This window comes from Talpa occidentalis, unplaced genomic scaffold (genome assembly GCF_014898055.3).
Source record: "Talpa occidentalis isolate TD23 unplaced genomic scaffold, MPIMG_talOcc4v2.1 talOcc4.5, whole genome shotgun sequence".
NCBI lineage: Eukaryota > Metazoa > Chordata > Mammalia > Eulipotyphla > Talpidae > Talpa > Talpa occidentalis.
The window spans coordinates 88,938,766-88,958,788 of record NW_023604861.1 but is presented as its reverse complement, the minus strand read 5'-3'; the positions used below and the strand labels follow the sequence as shown (position 1 = coordinate 88,958,788).

General features: G+C 41.0%; 2 protein-coding genes across 2 annotated transcripts in view; both read left to right on the top strand.

The window, feature by feature from the left end:
- The window catches only part of LOC119259873 (lithostathine-like), a 121,827-nt gene extending 117,559 nt beyond the window's left edge, over positions 1–4,268 (top strand). The window contains exons 3-6 of the mRNA XM_054701777.1: positions 2,644–2,762; positions 2,949–3,086; positions 3,625–3,751; positions 4,033–4,268. Coding sequence (XP_054557752.1) covers positions 2,700–2,762; positions 2,949–3,086; positions 3,625–3,751; positions 4,033–4,100 — 396 coding nt within the window. The 5' untranslated portion in view covers positions 2,644–2,699 and the 3' untranslated portion in view covers positions 4,101–4,268. The remainder of the gene's footprint in view (positions 1–2,643; positions 2,763–2,948; positions 3,087–3,624; positions 3,752–4,032) is intronic.
- Positions 4,269–13,785: 9,517 nt separating this feature from the next.
- LOC119258587 (regenerating islet-derived protein 3-alpha-like) lies at positions 13,786–16,004 on the top strand. Its single transcript, XM_037526850.1, has 5 exons — positions 13,786–13,870; positions 14,413–14,531; positions 14,719–14,856; positions 15,474–15,597; positions 15,928–16,004. The coding sequence occupies exons 1-5, from the start codon at positions 13,786–13,788 to the stop codon at positions 15,993–15,995; spliced, it is 534 nt and encodes a 177-aa protein (XP_037382747.1). The 3' UTR covers positions 15,996–16,004.
- The last annotated feature ends 4,019 nt before the right edge of the window (positions 16,005–20,023 follow it).

Sequence of the window (20,023 nt, the reverse complement as noted above, 5' to 3'; positions counted from 1 at the left end):
CCCACCACTCCCCTCAGCAGTATATTTCAGTCAGTCTGCCTGTTCTGTTCCCCATGCTGTCTCTGGTGAATCCTCTCCTAAAATCTCTGTCCTGTACACCAGCTCTTGTATGCATAAATAAATCTTTTTTTTTTTAAAGCAAAAGTTAGCAATTGGGATAACCCCAAATTAAAAAACCCTTTATACAGCAAAAGCAAATAATAGTAGAATAGATATCTTACTGAAGGCAGAAAATATTCAAAATTACACAATACATAAGATATACAAAAAACTTACTGAATTTAATCATAAATTAGCAACCCAATTAATCAACGGACAGCAGACTTGAACTGACAACCTACTAATGAGGATATCCAGAAGGCCAATAGATACATAGAAAATGTTCATCACCACTTTCATTAAGGAAGATGCAAGTCAAAATCAAAATATATTATCTCACACCTGTAAGGAGGGCACATATTAAAAAGACCTCCAACAACAAGTACTGGAGAGGAACCCTATTACATTATTGGTGAGAATGTAAACTAGTGATCTAGATTTACCTTAACAAGCAAAAATGGAATACTGTACAATACAGCAATTCTACTTTTGGGCATCTGTTGGAAGAATACCATACTGTCAACTGAAAATTTATATATGCTACGATGTTTATTACAGCATTATTTACAACAGCTAGGACATAGAAATAATGTAAGTACTCACTGATCAAGATGCATGCATCCACACAATGAAACATTATTCAGTCATATGGAAAGGCAAAATGCTGTCTTTACTGCAAAATGAGGTTTTGAAGGAATTATACAAAACAAGTCATAACAACAAATATTGGACATTAACATGCCAAGAATTCATCAGAGCAAAATACCCCAAACTAATCAACATTAATAATGGTTTCTGAGGTTATAAAAGGAGAGCAGGGAGAAAAGGTCAATGGTTAAAAGGGGTCATGATGGGAAAGAAAAAGAAAACCATATCTATATTTATAGTAGTAATTTTATGGCAGATTGCTCAAAAATCACTTTTGATATTTTCCTTAGCTATCCAGTCCCATAGTATATCCTAAACCATGTATATCAGAATTTGTGCCGGAGGTACCTTCATTCCCTTAAGTTTTTTCAGAAAAAGTTATCAGAGCACGAGTGATGAAAATTCAGACTTCACCTGTTTCTGTGGTAAAGCTGGCCTATTAACTGGAAAGAGGCAACATCTGTGGCAATTCCCAGCCTTTGCTGGAAGTCTCCTCCCATGGCGGAAATGTCCTTGAATCCACACCAGGCCTTCTCCAAAACCCCTGTCCTGGCTCCACATCCTGTTACTCATTTCACTGCCCCTCCCTCAAGTCTTTCTATAAAAACCCAGGCTTCTCTGACTTAACAAAGCAAAGCACATCCGATAAGAAAGGTAAGTAGGAACCAAGAGAAGATGGAAGCCATGCTGGAGGCTTTTCTCCACACATTTGAGGGAAGGTACAGGGAAGATATAGGAGGGTGCCTGTCCTCGGAGAATAGAGGAGCTCTGAGACTCAGCAAAGGTGGTCCTGGGAGGTCCCAGGGGTGGTAGAGTATGTGTATTATATTTCTGTATCTTTTTTAAAAAGATTTATTTATTTGTTTATTTATGCATACTAGAGCTGGGGTACAGACAAGAGATTGTGGGGGGGTGAGAGGATTTACCAGAGACAGAGTAGGAGCAGAACAGGTAGACTGACTGGAATACACTGCTGAGGGGAGCAGCGGGCGAGTCAGGAGAGGTCTGCTGCGCCATGTGGGTTGCTCCCTGTCTGGCTGGGGATCGAACTCATGCTGCAGAGGTTGCGGATTGCTTCATAGTGTTGTGCTTAACCCCTTGTGGCACCAGGGAGGCCCCTATTTCTGAATCTTTTCCAGAACTATAGAAGGGATAGATGTCACCTCTGGTTCTAGGAGACTAGACGAAGGAAAAGAGGTAGGGGAGCAGAGTCTGCATGCCCTCTCTCTGACCACATTTCTTTTAGTGTTGCTGATTGCCTCTTCAAGTCACAGACAGGATGCTCTCTCCCATGGCCCTCCCCAGGGTGTCCTGGATGCTGCTCTCCTGTGTGATGCTCCTTTCTCAGGTCCAAGGTGAAATTTCTTTGCCTCTAGCATTGGGTTCCCAGTGAATGGTTAGGGCCAAGGAATAGAAAAGCAGACTCTTCTGTGACACAAGTGGTATTGGGGAGGTCCATCTCCCTACAAGAAATTGCCTGCAATTCCTCCATAGCCTCCTTCCTTCAGTGTAACTAATAGTGTGGACACTAGAATGAGTAGTGGACCATTGGAATGAGATGATTTGCCATTTTCTGTCAGTGTTGGCAGGAGGAAGTGGGAAATCAAGAAGGGTCAGTAATGAGACATGGTGAAAGAGATTGCTTGCAACCCATGTGGAAACTCTCTGACCACAATGGTGAAAGGTAGAAATTTTGAAAAGGGAGACAGGTATGAAAGAAAGAGATGGTCTCGTTTATTGGAGTTGGTTCAGATCAAGGAATTCTAAAAGTAATGGCAATTGTTTGGTATCACTTTCCCAAGCCATGGCGTCATAGATGCCCCTGAAGGTCACTTCCCATCCAAATCCCCACTCATCCTTGCACTCCATCTCTATTCTTTATTTGTTCCACCTCAGCTGAAGACTTGCAGGAGAAAGAGCCCTCTTCACGGCACAACTGTCCTGCAGGCTCAATGGGTTTTTCCTCTTACTGCTATACCTTGCACAGGCAAGAAGTAACTTGGATGGAAGCAGAAGTGAGTAGTAGGATTTTTCAATGAGTTTATTTTTAGGGGGAAATTCATTGGAGACTGGGGAAAGGTCTTCTGGAGATGAGAGTGAGTAACCTCATCATCTGTACACATACCTCTTCTCACCTCCCTCTGCTTTACATTTCTCTAGAGATTTCTGAAACTCCTTCTCATATCTTGCTTCCCACACAGATATACTGTCAGACTCAACATTTAGGACACCTCACGTCTGTGCTCAGTGGAACTGAGGCATCCTTTGTGGCCACTATGATTAAGACCAGTGGGATTAGAAAACCTTACATCTGGATTGGGCTTCATGATCCCACAGAGGTACAATTGTATCTTCTCTCTGATATCTCCCGAGATCTATTGCCATCCAGGCCATTGTCATTTACCTTGCCTAACCAGGAAATTCCATCTCTGTAGCTCAGAGATGAGGGGGCTATTTGAGGGAAAGGAAGACTGAGGCCTACTGTGAGTTGGTGGTAGTCCCTCATCTCAAATTGATTTTAATCTGACTCATGTCAAATGTTTGTGCAATTCATATAAGAACTGTGTGTAAATTTAGTTCTGTCTTGAGGACATCAAAAAATAAAGATAATGTGCACTTTTCTCCTATATAACAGACATGGTGTTTGGGCTTCAGAAGGTAATCACCAATGCACCAGCCAGTACCATGTTCCTCTGAGTGGTCTACTGGTCTTTGTGGAATTAGGGAGAGTTTCTCAGGGGACAGTTCTGATGAAGCATCTGTAAGCTCAGACCAAAATCTAAGGCTGGGAGGAGATCTGGTGACCAGAGAGGGAATCACAAAACTAGAACTCTAATGGCTATTCAACCTCACCTGGCTCCATCCTCTACTCCACAGGGTCAGCAACCCAATAGAGGTGGATGGAGGTGGATTAACAATGATGTGCTGCATTACCATGCCTGGGAGGCAAATCCCCCCCCATGTGCATATAATGGCTATTGTGCCACTGTCTCAGAAAACACAGGTAAGAAACTGAAGAATTCCCCTCTGTCTCGCCATTTCTGTCCTCTCATCCCCTATATGTGAGCCTTCCTTCTGGAGTCCTCCCAACGTAGATAGTGCTCTGTTCTTTTCTCTTCTCCTATGCCATCTCTTCTCGCTTTTCTTTGAGTCTTTTTCTCCTGGAGTAGGATACCAGTGAAGATGAGGGAGAGGCTTTGAATCTGAAGTTGGAATCTCAGATGCCTCTCCACTAGGCTCCCAGACTCCAGCAGACCATTCACTTCAGTTCTTCTGTCCCTCTAGGTTATCAGCAATGGAAAGATTATGCTTGTAATCAGAAGTTACCCTTTGTTTGCCGGTTCAAGGCCTAGGTTGGTGCAAAGTCAAGTGACTGAGCCTGATATGCAGCTCTTGATGGACATGGAACCATGTTTGAAGGCCTTCCCTGGAGGGAATATTCTCCTCACACTTAAACCTGACCTTGTCATTCTGAACTTCCATCCTTCCGGCTTCAATTCAGGCTTTTTTTTTTTTCCACTTTGGTGTATTCTATGGCCTAAGGTCTCAAAAAGTAGTAATAAATATTTTAGTCCAACTTGCATTCTTCTGTGCTCTGTTCTCATTGCAAAACTGAGGAAGAACTCTGTGTGAATTGAAATCTAGATCATATCTCTGTCCAGTTTAATCAGGGCCCAGGGGAAATGATTAAATGTACCTCCCCACCCATGTATCTGGGGTTGGTGTGTTTAAGCCCTATTACATGGGATTTGTGTTGAGTACAGAGAATGACATTACTTTTTCACACAATCTATAGTGCATTTCTGCTGATTTGACAAAAACAAACTTAGTGGGGTCCGATGTTTGCAGAATAGCACTTTTAAAACCATTTACTGAGAATTATCAGTTTTGTGTGTGTGTGATTTCAATCCTCCTTGGAAAGTGACTTTTATAAAATATAGTAAGAAATTAACTATTTGGACTTTTGGTTATAGTGCTCACATGTAGAGCATTGGTGGCATTACTCTCATCCTTAAAACAAGAAAAAACATTCTGAACAGTTTGAAAGCCAATAGCTTTTCTTTCTTTTAAAGATTTATTTATTTATTTATTTATGCAAGCACTGGGTACAGTCAGAGGCACGGGAGGGTGAGAGAATTCACCAGAGCCAGAGCAGAGAGTAGAACAGGTAGACTGATGAAGTACACTGCTGAGGGGAGCAGCAGGCGGCAGGAGAGGTCTGTGCACCATGTGGGACCCTCGCCCAGTGGCTGGGGATCAAACCAGCGCTGCAGAGGCTGCGGGCAGCTTTGCAACCCAGCACTCAACTGCTGTGCCACCGGGGAGGCCCAATAGCTTTTCTTTTAAAAAAAAAGTATCTATGGGGGTCTCCCCGGCAGTGCAGTGCATTGAGAGCAGTGCTGTGAAGCTGTCCACAGCCTCTGCAGCACGGTGAAGATGAGGGAGAGGCTTTGAATCTGAAGGTGTGATTCCTGGCCGGCCAGGGAGATACCGACATGGCGCAGCAGACCTCTCCTGTTGTGCTCGCTGCACTCCTCAGCAGTGTATTTCGATCAGTCTGCCTGTTCTGCTCCGCACTCTGTCTCTGATGAATCCTCTCACCCTTCCATGCCTCTTGCCTGTACCCCAGCTCTTGTATAAAAATAAATAAATCTTAAAAAAAAGACATAGGATGATATTTAAAAAAAAAAATCTATGCATACAAGAACTGGGGTGTAGGCCAGAGTTGAGGGGGTGAGAGGATTCACCAGAGGGAGTGGGGAGCAGGACAGGTGGATCTACTGAAATACACTGTTGAGGGGAGAAGTGGGGGAGACAAGAGAGCTCTGCTACGCCATATGGGTCAGCTCCATGGCCAGGGATCAAACTCATGCCGCTGGTGCTGGTGATAGTTTAATAGTGCTGAGACTTAACCCTTTGCGCCACCATGGAGGCCCACCAATAGCTTTTCTTAGACTCATCTTTATGATAGCTGCAGAGGCTCCAGAATACATATATCCCATCTGATTTCTGGTTACTTGGAGCAGGAGCTGCTAAGAACATTGAATTATAATTTTGAGAAATCTCTGTGTCTGGTTTAAGGGTGGCAATCTCAAAGGTCTTTGGGTAGCAATCTCAAAGGTCTTCACACTTTTTTTTAAAGATTTATTTATGCATACAAGAACTGGGGTACAGGCCAGATGTGTGGGGAGTGACAGAATTCACCAGAGACAGAGTGGGGAACAGAACAGGCAGATCTTCTGAAATATAATGCTGAGGGGAGCAGAGGGTGGGTCAGGAGAGGTCTGCTTAGCCATGTGTGTTGCTCCTGGCCAGCTGGGGGATTTGAACTTGTGCTGCAGAGGCTACAGATCACTTCATAGTGTGGTCTTTTCACTTTCTTGGGTTTTGCCTTCTTCATTCCCCACCAGATACTTTGGTGTGAAAAAAAATAACCATTTTGAAGTCTGTCCAAAGACACCACAAGAGTGGCAATTAATAGTATAATCAGATCCCTGAATACTTGAATGCAAAAAGCTCAACAAAATATTAGCAAACCAAATTCAATAGAACATTAAAAATATACACCATGATGAAGTTGGGATTTACCTATGAGATGCAAATATGGGTCAACATATACAAATAAATTAAAAGGCCACACCACATTAATACGATAAAGAACAAATGTGCATGGCCATCTCAATAGATGCATAAAAATTCACAGAATCTTGGTACCACATAAAGTTTATAGTCTATAGTAAGGTATTATACTCTTAAAAACTGTGAAAATACAAAAAAAGGGATACAAGGAAACTGTCAGTAATGGATTAGTTATTACCTTGGATGTGTTGATGGCAACACATATGTATGTCTCATTCATCAAATTGTGTACATTATGTACCTTTTGTATACAGATTATTTTTCAATGAAGATGTGAAAAAAATGGAGGAGAATACCCAGGAGCTGTAGGATCAGTTGGTGTCCAAATGTTGGTTTTAATATCATTCTCCAATTAAAGGAAGAGCTTCTACAGGAGTACTTGAATCAAGACTGATATGACAAATATATAAAATGATCCAGAAGAATTTATGTTTCCAGAAAGTAAGGAAGTGACTATAAAAATAAAAGCATGTTGCTGGGATTGTGTCAATGGGACACAGGAGCCAACTGAAAGATGTGCCAATGGCCAGAGCTGGAAATAATTGAGAAACAAAATAAATAATGTTGGATTGCAACCAATAGTATCAATAGTAAATAATTATGAGTTAGTAGCGATATAAATAAAAAAATTGTAAAAGACAAATCTCTTATGAAGGAAAATGTCAAAAAATTTAATGTGAATCCTCCACCTTCAACGATGGAAAACAGAAATTCCCACATTTTAAATATGGGTTGTACACAGTGACTTCTTTTCAAAGATAAAACTAGAAAAGCAGTGTGTAGGGGGGCCTTGAAAAGAGGTGAGGAGGGAGGAATAATTTAACAGTGAGGAATAAAATAATATTACACCAAATCCCTGGTCAATGCTTTGCAAAACTGTCAAGTTTATCAAGCAAGAGGGAAGTATAGAGAATACTGGGTAAAAACTAAGGAAATCGGAAAATTTTGGGTTTTAATGAGTAATAATTTATCAATGTGATTCATTAGTCAAAACAAGTACTATACTAATGTAAGATTTATAACATATTGATTATAGGGAAACGGAATATAAGGCATATGTTACCATTGCAATAATTCTATAAGTCTAAAAAGGTCTAAATATTCAAGTCTGTTTAAAAAATAGATTACCAAAAATATAAAAAAAGGTATTCCAAGTTCATTTTAAAAGTTTTAGATTTTAGGGCCTCCTGGTGGCGCAGGCGGTTGAGCGCCGTGCTGTGAAGCTGTCCGCGGCCTCTGCAGCGCGTGCTTGATCTGGCCAGCCGGTGAGGGTCCCACATGGTGCCACAAACCTCTCCTGTCGCGCCTGCTGCTCCCCTCCGCAGTGTATTTCGTCAGTCTGCCTGTTCTGTTCCTTACTCTGTCTCTGGTGGGTCCTCTCATCTCCCACACATCTGGCCTGTACCCCGGTTCTTGTATAAATAAATATTAAAAAAAAGTTTTAGATTTTAAAAATTGTCTGTCAAATTACTGTAAGATTTTCTAGGATCTCCCCTGGTGGTGCAGCGGTTGAGCGCTGGGCTGCGAAGCTGCCGGCAGCCTCTGCGCGGGTTGGATCTCCGGCCACTGGGTGAGGGTCCCACATGGCGGGGCAGAAGTCTCCTGCCACGCCGGCTACTCCCCTCAGAAGTGTGTTTCATCAGTCTGCCTGTTCTGTTCCCAGCTCTGGCTCTGGTGAATCCTCTCACCCTTCTGTGCTTCTGACTGTACCCAGTGCTTGTATAAATAAATAAATAAATAAATAATAATAATAATAATAATAAAAAGATTTTCTAAACTCCTACTCTCAATTTCTGTATTACTCTCCCCATAGATGGACAATAAACATCTGAGAATCAGCACCTATCATGGACCACAAAATTACTTTATTATCCCTACAGATGCTGAATGGAAATATTTTCTTTAGACTTGCAAGTAAAGGTCCCAGTGGGATTTCTGACACATGTCCTAAGAATAATCTGGACTCAGCCAGGCCAAGACCTGGGAAAACTTAGTATCAGGTAAATATTCCACTAAACTTTCATAAAGGAATAAATGTTTTTTAATTAATTAAAGTTTTGCCTTACTTGAATAAAAGTATTTATGTGAAAAGCAAAACTTATGTGAGTGAAGAAAGATGAGCTTTTAAATAAATGTAAATATTTTTATACCATTGTACTTGTTTCTGTCATCACCTTCTATAATAAATAAGTAATAAGAGATAAATGAACAATATCTACTTGTCCTAACTAATGTTTTGCAAGTTTGCTGTACCCTTTCTAAGATAAGATGCCTATCTTCAAAGAGAGAGAAACACCAGTTGCAACAGAAACTTAACAAAAAGCTTATTTAGTCCTCTTGACAAAGAATTCTTTTTCTATTATTACCTGTCACAGCTATGGTGTATTTTTTATTTTTTCTCTAAAAGTTGTTGTATAGATTAAAAAGAGATTTTTCATGTTAGTTTACTAATCTGAAAATCTCTCTTGACCTAATATTTTCTTTGTGAGATTTTTATTTTTATTTCAACTTATTATTTTTAAATTTTGACTTATTGAGTTAATATTGATTTCCTAGAGCCTCCCCGGTGGTGCAGCGGTTGAGAGCTGGGTTGCAAAGCAGCTTGCAGCCTCTGCAGCGCAGGTTTGATCCCCGGCCACCAGGCGAGGGTCCTACATGGCGCGCAGACCTCTCCTGCCACCCGCTGCTCCCCTCAGCAGTGTACTTTGTCACTCTGCCTGCTCTGCTCTCCACTCTGGCTCTGGTGAATTCTCTCACCCTCCCGCACTTCTGACTGTACCCAGTGCTTGTACAAACAAATAAATAAATAAACAATCTTAAAAAAAAAATGTTGATTTCCTACACTGTAGACTCACACCTGTGAAAGTGTAGATCCTCTGACAGAATCCACCACCAAAAGCATCAATAATCTTCCAGCATAATCGATCAGCCCCCCTCCCCAATTTGATCCTATCTTTCACCCTCCTAGTAGCCTCAGTTGTACTGTCAGGTGTAAAGGGTTTGTTTTGTCTTTTGAGGTGTTTTTTTCTCTTCACATAATAATATGCTCCAGTTCCATCTGTGTTGTTGCAAATGGCAGGATTTCTTTTTTTTTTTTATTGACTGATTAGTACAGATTTTAAAATATAGATAAAATTTCCTTAATATTAATAGCAGAGACTTCAAGACTTTCACTTTAATTCCATACATACAAGTACCAGATATTTATGAGGGGTTTCAGCATCAAAGGTAAACGAAAGAATATATATTATCCTGCAGAAGGATAAGATTTGGGGCTTTGGACTTCAAAGGGGAAAGATTATAATCCACATGCTATAAAGAGAACTGTATGTTCAGTAGCTAGATGTTGGCCCTCTCATACACATCAGTCATCAAGTCATTTCTGGTAACACTAAGCAAGGGCCCCCCTATTTAAATTCTTCTAGGCGGTGAAGATAGAGGCAATCCATGGGATCTTGATTGCCTTCAGCTCATGATAATTCACATGCCAAAGAGACTCTTTTTGGGAAGGCCTGTTTGAATCCCTTAGGTAGTCAGCTCTGAAGTCCTGGATTTTCTAAAGTTTTTACTTCCTTGTACCTTACACATTTACTGTTATTTTATTTTTATTTATTTTAATGTGGTCATATTTAGCAATATCTTACAGCATTTTTTTTTTCTGTTTAAGAACTGTATTTCTAACTCCAATGAAAAAGCAAATGTTTTAGTATTCTCTTCTATATATTAGAAGACAAAATACATTTCTTTAATGCAGAGGAGACCAGTTGCTATTTTGTTTTCATGTTCTAAGGGGTAGGGATTCAATTTAAATTTTTGTTTAATTATATAGTCAATACACTAAATCATTCAGCCCATCCTTTCTACTGCTCAGCAAAGATTTGCCACAATTCCAGTAGCCAAGTATCACTCTTGCTGGACTCTCTTCTGTTATATTGATAAAGTTTTCTATCTCTGCACCCATGTTACTTTATAACAAGAAGTTTTGATGATTGGTGAAACAAAATCTTCACTCCCTGTTTTTCTTCAGAAATATCTTAATAACACTGAACACTTTGTCTCTTCTATGACTTTTTATATTAGTTTATCAAATTATCTGGAAGATCCTGTTGAAATTCAGATTCATCAGCATATTGAGAAGGAATGCGTTTAGGGTATGGAGACTTTTAATAAACATGATAGGTCTCTCCAAATATACATATCTTCTTGTTCAATTTTTTTATGTCCTGTTGACTATATTTTATCAGATATACATTCATATCTATTATATATAAAATATTGCTATTAACTTTATATTTTTTCCTATTATAATGGTGTATTTTTTAAATTTTATTTATTTATACAAGCACTGGGTACAGTCAGAAGCACGGGAGGGTGAGAGAATTCACCAGAGCCAGAGTGGGGAACAGAACAGGCAGACCGACGAAATACACTGCTGAGGGGAGCAGTGGGCGGCAGGAGAGGTCTGCACGCCACGTGGGACCCTCACTGGTGGCCGGGGATCAAACCAGCGCTGCAGCAGAGTCTGCGGGCAGCTTCGCAGCCCAGCGCTCAACACCTGCGCCACCAGGGGAGGCCCTATAATGGTGTATTTTTTAAAGTTAACTTTCTCTGTTACTGGGATAAAAATTCCTTTGGGACATTTATGTTGATCTCATATTCTTTTGTTTGAAAATTTTCCCATTGATTTTGACAATTGTCTTTAAAAGTTCTCTGGGGGTTTCCACAGAAAAAAATATATATGCAAGTGGAATAATTTCAAATATTTTACTTCATGCTTACTTTTTATTTTTTTTTAAGTATACTTCCTCTGTCATGCTGTTGTTGAATAGAATCAGTGGATGTAGGAAATTTTTATCATCCTGTTTCATAAAGAAATGTCTTCTTTGTTTTACCCACTTTTGAGCCTATGTAGGTACCGTTTTCATACTGAGGAATTCCTATCTATACATATTTTCTCAAGAAGTTTTCTTGCCTACTAGTGGGTCAAGAATTTCACCAAATTACTACTTCCAAGATGGTCATGAATTTATTCTCCTTTAAATTTTCTCTGAGGATACAGTTAAAGTGATGATTTCTCATTATAACTCTTCTTGCATTTCTGAGTTCACCTCTTCTTTCTCTTCATTGATTCTATGCATCAATGAATTTGTTTAGTATTTTGTTAAGGAATATTACATTATGGCCTTAAGTCACTTTAAACTTAAAATATCTTTTAAATTGATACTCATCAATTTTTCCTTTGCAAAACATTTTAAGATAAACAATCAAGCAAACCCAAAGACAATAATATGATAAACCCCTATAATCTATCCCCAAGCAAAGTCAGTTACCATGTCGTGGCTTCTTTTTTCATCTATATTCATTTCTTTACCCCTATCACCATGGATAGATAAGTTGGAAATAATACCAAAAACATACTTTTTTTGAAAAAATTCATTATATATTTTTAAATGATAAGAACAACTTAAAGAATATAATAGCAATACCACAATCACACAAATAGAGAATCTCCTATTTCAAATGCTCATGTTTAGTGAAATCTCTCATAAAGATCTAAATATCATCCATATTTTGCATTTTACAGATAAATCTCTTTAATGCTGAGAGTGTCATGTGGCTTTATTTCCTTAAATTCATTTGGAGAGGAAATAGTCATTGATTTTGTACCATTCTCATTTCTAGACTGCTGTTGTATATTCACTTGTAACATGAAGTCTGCCCATCCTCTGTCTTCCTGGAAACTGGTAGCTCAATATTAATCAGAAGTTCTAAAAATGTTCTGAGCAGGACAGACATTTTGTGGTCTGAGAAATATAAAAATATACACAATATCTATATGTGACTTGTTGCTATTTATAATGATACACATTGAAAAGGATATAAAAATAGTTCTTCATTTATTCACTTTGACAATTGTCAACAAAATGCCCACATGTAGATACCTTAGGATGGTACCAGTCCATTTATTAGGAATTGTGTTCCACAAAATATATTAGAATGCTGTTTACCAAAGCTCTTCCTCTGACAGCATTAACATTAGTAGGCCAGCTTCCCGTTTAGTGAGACAGAATAGTAAAATAAATGTATTCAAGGCTTGAGAATTTTAAATTTAATTAGCTGCACTGCTTCATCTAGTTCATCAAGGATGTCTTGTAAGCGAGAATGTCTTTGTTAGGTGTAACTACGGGGATGGGAGGAATACAGGTTGACGCCCTTGCTTGACGTATGCTGGGGCACAAAAGCTTGTACCCCCCATGCCTTTCATACCCATGCACAGGGCAACACAGTGTAAATAGCAAATGACATTTCACTATAGTTAAGAAAATGACAACAAATCTTTCCAGCTGAAATGACCTTGCAGACCCCACATTTATGCAGGTCACTGTGTGAGAAGGTTGCTATGCTGATCATATTGCCAGCTCAGCATTGAAATGAACTGACAAACTATGAGGTAATCTTTCCTCATCAAAGTGGAAGGAAGGCAGGTCTATCTGCTAATCCTTAAAATCCTGACTTGCCTATGGATTTATAGATTTTTCCCTCCATGCTTATAATTTGCTCTAACACTGAAGCAACACGCTTGAAACATTGCTCCTTCACTTGAGATATTACTGCAACAATTCTTTATATTCACCAATTCCTTTAGCCCCCCATTTTAAATTATTAATTTGTATTCACTTAACTGTACACCAAGTTTAAAAATCATATTCATACTTACAGACTAAGTTCTTGACAGCTTGCTAAATAAAGACATTGATATTTTCCTTAACTAGCCAAAGCCACAGAAGTTTCTAAAATATACATGAGAATTATATCTATAGAGCTGTCTTTATACTTGGAGTTTTCCAGCGTAGGGCTGAAAAAGGTGGGGGAACTTCTAATATCTTTCCTGAAACACCTGTTTCAGAAAATTATGTCCTGTTATCAGGAGAGAAACAATATTTGTCACCACACCCTGCCTTTGGCAGTAAGAGGCCCCTCCCCAGGGCAGAATTCCTTGCACCCAAGCCAAGCCCTTTCCATGAGCGCTGTCCCCATTGCGGTACTGCTTTTTGATTTGTGGTTCCTCCCTCACATCCTCTTATAAAAGCCCAGAATTTTCTGACCTGCTAAACCACTGCCTAGCCCAGACAGACTGGTAAGTGGAAGCTGAGGGGATATGAGACCCATGGCACTGGGATTTGCCTCACTCTTTGGTGGGCGGGATGGGGGTACCTGCCTCCCAGAACAAGGAACCGGGATCTCAGCAAGGGAGGACCTGGGAGGCCTGGGTGGAACAGTGTGCAGAGATATTCAGGTTCTTGAAGAACTATGGTAGGGCTGCCACTGTGAGCAGCAGGTCTCAGCGTGTCCTCTCTCTGACCAGCGCCCTTCAGAGACCAGCTGCCTCCTGGAGTCATGGACAGGGTGGTGCGCTCCGTGGCCCTACGCAGCGTGTCCTGGACGCTGCTCTCCTGCCTGATGCTCCTGGCTCAGGTCCAAGGTGAGATGACTCAGCCTCTGCATGAGCTTCCACTGGAGGCTCAGGACCAGGGAAGCAGGTAGACTCCTGATGACACCCGTGGTCACGGGGATAAGGATCTTGCACAGAGGAAGTGCTGCAACTTCCCCTGCTCACCCCTTCCTTCAGGGAAGTGGGCGGTGGGGAGGCACCGCAGGACAATGAACAGGGGGCTGGTGGGATTTCCCGTGGGGTCAGTGGACACTGGATGAGAGGTGCAGCAGACAGGACATGAAGCATCAGCAATCAGACTTGGGGAAGGGGTTGTGGGAACTGTCGGCCCTGAGTGGGAGTATATTGAGCATCTGAATTAAGAGGAAGAGTATAAAGCAAGGAGTGGGTGCCTCATCTGAGAGCGGTTCAAGGTCAAGCATTGTTGGAAATGCTGGCAATGGTGAAAGGTTGTCAACAATTTGGTGTTGCTTTCTCAAGTTTTGGCTCCATAGATGTTCCTCAAGGTGTTTCCCACCCAAACCCCCACTCCTCACACTCCATCTCTCTTGATTGATCATTTTCCACTCCAGGTGCAGCCGTGCAGCAGGCACAAGATTCTCCATGGAGCGGCTGTCCTAGTGGCTCTGTGTACTATTCCTCCTACTGCTATACCTTTTTTCCACGAGGCAAAACCTGGATGGATGCATATGTGAGTGGGAGCATTTGTATTTAAGGACTTATATCTTCACCCAGGGCAGGGGTCCTCCTTTTCCCCAGAGTTTCTCGGGTGACATGAGCATCCCCTACTTTCTCATAAAATGACTCCCTCACCTCCCTCAGCCCTGCTCCTCATTCACTGACCTCTCAAGCTCCACCTCTTATGTCCTCCCTCACAGTTTGACTGCAGCAGAAGACCCGCTGGGCACCTTGTGACTGTCCACTCCGGACATGAGGGTTCACTTGTGTCCTTCCTGATCAAGAGCACTACAAATAGCTACAGTCATGTCTGGATTGGACTCCATGACCCCACAGAGGTGCGATGACTTCTGTTTCTTTCTGTTACCACTGAAGATGCTGTTGCCCTGCAGCACTCTCAATCCCCTTACCTGCCCAGGGAATAGCCTAGAGATCTTTGAACAAAATCTGGGAGATGTTTGGAAAAAGCAAAGTCTCTGAGGTAGTTGAAGAGCCATGTCTGTGGAGGTCCCTCACCTAAGCTGAAGTGCAAGTGCACCTTGTCATGTTTTTATACAATTTGCTCGAAGTTCACGTCTGTGGATTTCCAGAGTCTGCACAGACTATGCTGAGAAAATACCACATGAACTTAGGATGTATTCCAAGCTCAAGCTATGGAGCAGACACCTCTCTGCAGCTCAGGGGCTGTCAGGAATGCACTACCAATTGTTGTAACACCTGGGACATTCTGCTTGAGGGATGCCATTGTTATTTGTGGTACATGCATTGGGATTTCCCCACAGTAGCCAGAGTTTAGGGAGAACTTCCCAGGAGAAAGCTCTGCCATAAGACCTGGAAGAAAAAGCATAAATTCCTGATGCTGGAAGGAAGGGGTCAGGTTTTGCAGTGATGGACTTGAGCATGGAGAATTCTCAAGGTCATTCAGCCTCACCTGGTTTTATCCCCTACTCCTCAGGGTACTCGGCCTAATGGGGGAGGCTGGCAATGGAGCAACGGTGATATTCTGCGTTATAGCTCCTGGGAGAGATTTCCTCCCACCAGTTCATCTAGCTACTGTGGGAGTGTGTCAAGAACCTCAGGTAAGAACAAGGATGACCACTCTCTTCCCCCAAATTTTCATTCCCTCATCCCCTATTTCTGCAGTCAAATGCTCTTCCCCTGAGCTATACGCCCCCTCATCCCCTATTTCTGAAACTGACCTTTAGGGTATCTCACCCAACTGTGAGTGGCAATTTTAGTTTCCTCTCTTCCATGGCTTCTCTTCTCTCCTTTCCTTGATCTTCCTCCCCTGGAGCAATGCACTGGTGAAAATGAAGGAGAGGCTTTGAGCCTAAGCCAGAATCCAGGAGGAATTTCTAGTAAGTGACAAACTCCACCAGGCCATTTACTTGTCTCTTTTGTCTCTCCAGATTTTAAGAAATGGAGAGATATTAACTGTGAAACAGCCCTCCCCTATGTCTGCAAGTTCAAGAACTAGGTTGGAATCCATCTGCTGAGTAGGTTGTCAGCTCATCATGCACCTGGAACCAATCAGAATTCCCCCGCACCCCCGCACCTCAGGGCATATTCTCCCTGGACCCTTAGCTTGGCCCATTCCTTCTGATATTTTCTCCTCCCCAGCCTGTTTCTGCCTTGTATGTATCTGCATGCATTCTATGGCCTCAGGCCTCTGAAAGCAATAATAAACACCTTAGCGCACACTTGTTTGCTTTTGTGTTCTGTTCGCAGATTAAATCTTTGAGGGAAAGCTGTATGTGAGAGGAATTTGAGGTCTCAGGCCTGTCAGTTACATGCAACACCCCCAGGAAATGACTAAATGCACACTGCCACCCAAGTGTTTGTGGTGATGCTCTGTTCACATATGATTTGCATCTCTCACAGAGAAACATGCTGCTCTCCCACACACTCTACTTCACATTCCTGCTGATGGGGAGACCTTCATAGCCTCAGTGGAGTGTGATGTTTTTTGAGTAGCAGGTCTGAAATGATCATTTTTTGTTTGTTTTTCAATTTTTTAAAAAGATTTATTTATTTGGGCATACAAGAACTGAGGTGTAGCCCAGAGGTGTGGAGGGTGAGAGGATTCACCAGAGACAGAGTGGGGAGCTGAACAGGCAGATATACTGAAATACACTGCTGAGGGGAGCAGCAGGCAAGACAGGAGAGATCTTCTGCACCATGTGGATCACCATCCTGGCCGGGAATCAAACTCATGCTGCAGAGGCTGTGGATAGCTTCATAGTGCTACAACTTAACCCCTTGCACCACCAGAGAAGCCCCTGTTTTTGAATTTTTTAAACTCCCTTTGACTAAGACTTTATAAAATACAATAGGAAATTGCCTATTTGATGCTCATAATTAGAGCTTTGTAGTGTCACTCTCTTCCTAAAACATGAAAATATCTGATCATTTGAAAACCAACAGCATTTTCTGGGCTAATACCGCTGCTATCTGTACTGGCTCTTGATTACTTAAAGCCTCTTCCAGTATACTTCCTTACTTGGAGCAGTGCTACTTAATCACAAACCTTAGGAACACCAAAATGTATTTTTGAGTAATCACTCTTTGGAAATTAAAGCCTGAGAAATTCCTTGGGTCTTAGGGAGGTCTCCACAGTTTCATGACAATTGCCCTTTGGAACCCAACCACATTGTTATTGTGAGGGAAAACAAACATCATTTTCAAATCTGTCCAGACAAGGACACTCCAGGGGAAGAATACTACAGATGGATGCCCCTGATGTGCAAGGATACAAAATCCCAACAAGGTATTAGCAAGCCACATTCAAATTCTATTTCACACACATTTGATAAATGCACTGGTATTTGAGCCACCTATCTTCTCTCTAAAAACTCGTCTCACTCGTATTTGAGTCAGAATATGGGATTATGCCTGTTTTTTGTATGAGCTGCAAGTACCAATATTTGTGTGAGAAACTGTTATATTCAATATCTGAATTTCCGATAATTTCCTCTTCCAAACTCCCAATGGGTAGCTAAAATTTACCTTGCTTAAGCAAGAAAAAAGGATTTTTTTTAAGATTTATTTATTTATGCATACAAGAACTAGGGTACAGGCCAGAGATGCTGGGGGTAAGAGGATTCACCAGAGACAGAGTGGGGAACAGAACAGGCAGACTGACAGAAATACACTGCTGAGGGGAGCAGCGGGAGAGACAGGAGAGGTCTGCCGCGCCATGTGGGATTCTCGCCGGCAGGCGGGGATTGAACCAGCGCTGCAGAGGCTGCGGACAGCTCCACAGCACAGCGCTCAACTGCCTGCACTACTAGGGGATGCCCTCTCCTCTTTACTCTTGAGTGAGGATTTGATCACGCCCTCTTAATCTTCTCCTCTCAGTTCTGGAGGTCCTAGATAACAAAACACAGAATAAATATTCCTTGTCTGATTCATTATTCTTTAGAATTTACAACCGTGTATCATACATCATAATGTATGTTATTAAATTGGTTGGTTTTCCTTTGCTATCTCATCTGATGTAGTTTTGTCTCCTTGTCTAGCCAGAGAAGAAACCAGAGGGATGCTGGAGGATTTTGCTGTACTCCAAAACTCCCCAAGCTAGGGCAAATGGCTGGTCTCAGGAAGGACCTAAGAAAAGAAATAAGAAAGTCAGAAGGCAAGGTCAATCTCTCCTTTCTTCTCTCTTTATTTCATTGGCTTTGTTTCATTCTCGTTTAGTCCATCAGTTTACTTGCCTTTGGGGCACAAGAGTGATCAAACATGACTAACTCATTAGAATTCTTCCAAACTTTTTACTCTAGGTATTCAAAACTTTAACTCTATTCACATGAACAAATTCACTTTTAGGAGAATATCTGATTAGTTTAGTTAGATCTGGGTGTTCATTCCAGTCTATTTATTTAAGGGTTGATATTTGCAAAATCAGTTATCTTTACTGGTTTGTCAAGTTTTGTCCAGGTCATTTTTAAATGAAAACACCCTTCTTATTTCTTGCAAGTGTATGGATAGGAAGAATTCAAGTTGATGCTTCTGTTTGACTACTGCTAAGGCACCAACAATTTTACCCAAAGATCAATCAAGAGGAAAAAAAGCAAATGACTTTTTACTATAATTAGGAAGATTACAACCTTGGCCTGCTGAATTGGTTTTGATAATTCCTTGTGTGTAGATCACAATCTAAGGATACTACTATGAGTTATCAAGCTACCAGTTAAAAAATGAACAAAACTGAGAAAGTATTACTCAGTCTTCCCACACAAAGGTTGATGAAAGACAAGTTTACATATATATATATATATATATACTGTTCCTTAAAATCCTGACTTGCCTATGTATTTACAGATTTTTCCATTTTTCCTTTTCAATCTGCTAAAACATCTAATACTAGGTAGTGACTCTGAAACGTTCTTCCTTCCCTTGGTTTCAATTCTTTCTCAACCATACTTTACACTCACTAATGCTTCCAATTCCCCAAAACACCCAAGTTTTACTTGTTAATTTGGGCTTGTTTAATTGTACTAGAAAAGTATTTAAAAATTCATACTTATCCTTACAGGAGTGAGTTATTGGCAGATGCTCCAAAATACACATGTGACATTTTCCTTAACTACCCAATGCCACAATGGTTTCTAAACTATGCATATCAGAATTTGATCCACAGAGACGCCATCTTTCATTTTTTCACACACACACAAATATTTGAGCAATGGTGGGTGAAATTCAAACTTAACCTGTTCCTGGAGAAATTTTTGACTGCTAACTGGAATAAGGCAACATCTGTAGCAATTCCCAGCCTTTGCTGGAAATATTCCCCAGCCCTTGACGGGAATCTCCTGAATGCATGCCCAGCCCTTTACCATGACCCCTATAAGGCCTCCACCCTTCTATCACTCATTCCAGGGTCCTTCCTCAGGAGCTCTTATAAAAGCCCAGTCTTTTCTGACTTGGCAAACCAAAGAACATCCAAAAAGAAAGGTAAGTAGCAGCCGAGAGATGAGATCCAGGGCAGTGATTTTACCTCACACATCGAGGGAAGGTATAGGAGGATGTCAATACTCAGAAAATATGGGCTCGGAGACTCAGCAAAGTGGTCCTAGGTAGTCTCAGGGACAGAATGTCATGGATCTGTGGGACACCCATGGTACTCAGATTTTGTTGATTATAATGCCATTCTCCAAAAAAAAGAACTTTTCTATGAAATGGTTGAATCAAGACCACCATTGTGAATATATAAAATGAGGCTATGCCAGAAATTATGGACATAATTGTAAAAATAAAAACATATTTTTGGTGTTGTGTGAATTGAATAAAAGCTCTAAATGAAGGAGATCCCAGAAGCCAATTGGAAGTATTTTACCAACAAAATAAATAAGGCATTATTGAATTGCAACTCAGTAGGAGTATGGATTCTGGAAAAGAAAATTATTGCAAATTCAGATACTGATTATATGACAAATTTCATACACAAATTTTAGGTTGTAGAAGCCCATATACAAACTGACACAACCCTACATTCTCACCCAAATT

Bases quoted from the DNA above. Each gene is read 5' to 3' on its own strand.
- LOC119258587 (XM_037526850.1), top strand. From the start codon at position 13,786: ATGGACAGGGTGGTGCGCTCCGTGGCCCTACGCAGCGTGTCCTGGACG. The intron at 13,871-14,412 runs GTGAGATGACTC...TTTCCACTCCAG, and splicing joins GCTCCTGGCTCAGGTCCAAG to GTGCAGCCGTGCAGCAGGCA. The intron at 14,532-14,718 runs GTGAGTGGGAGC...CCTCCCTCACAG, and splicing joins AAACCTGGATGGATGCATAT to TTTGACTGCAGCAGAAGACC.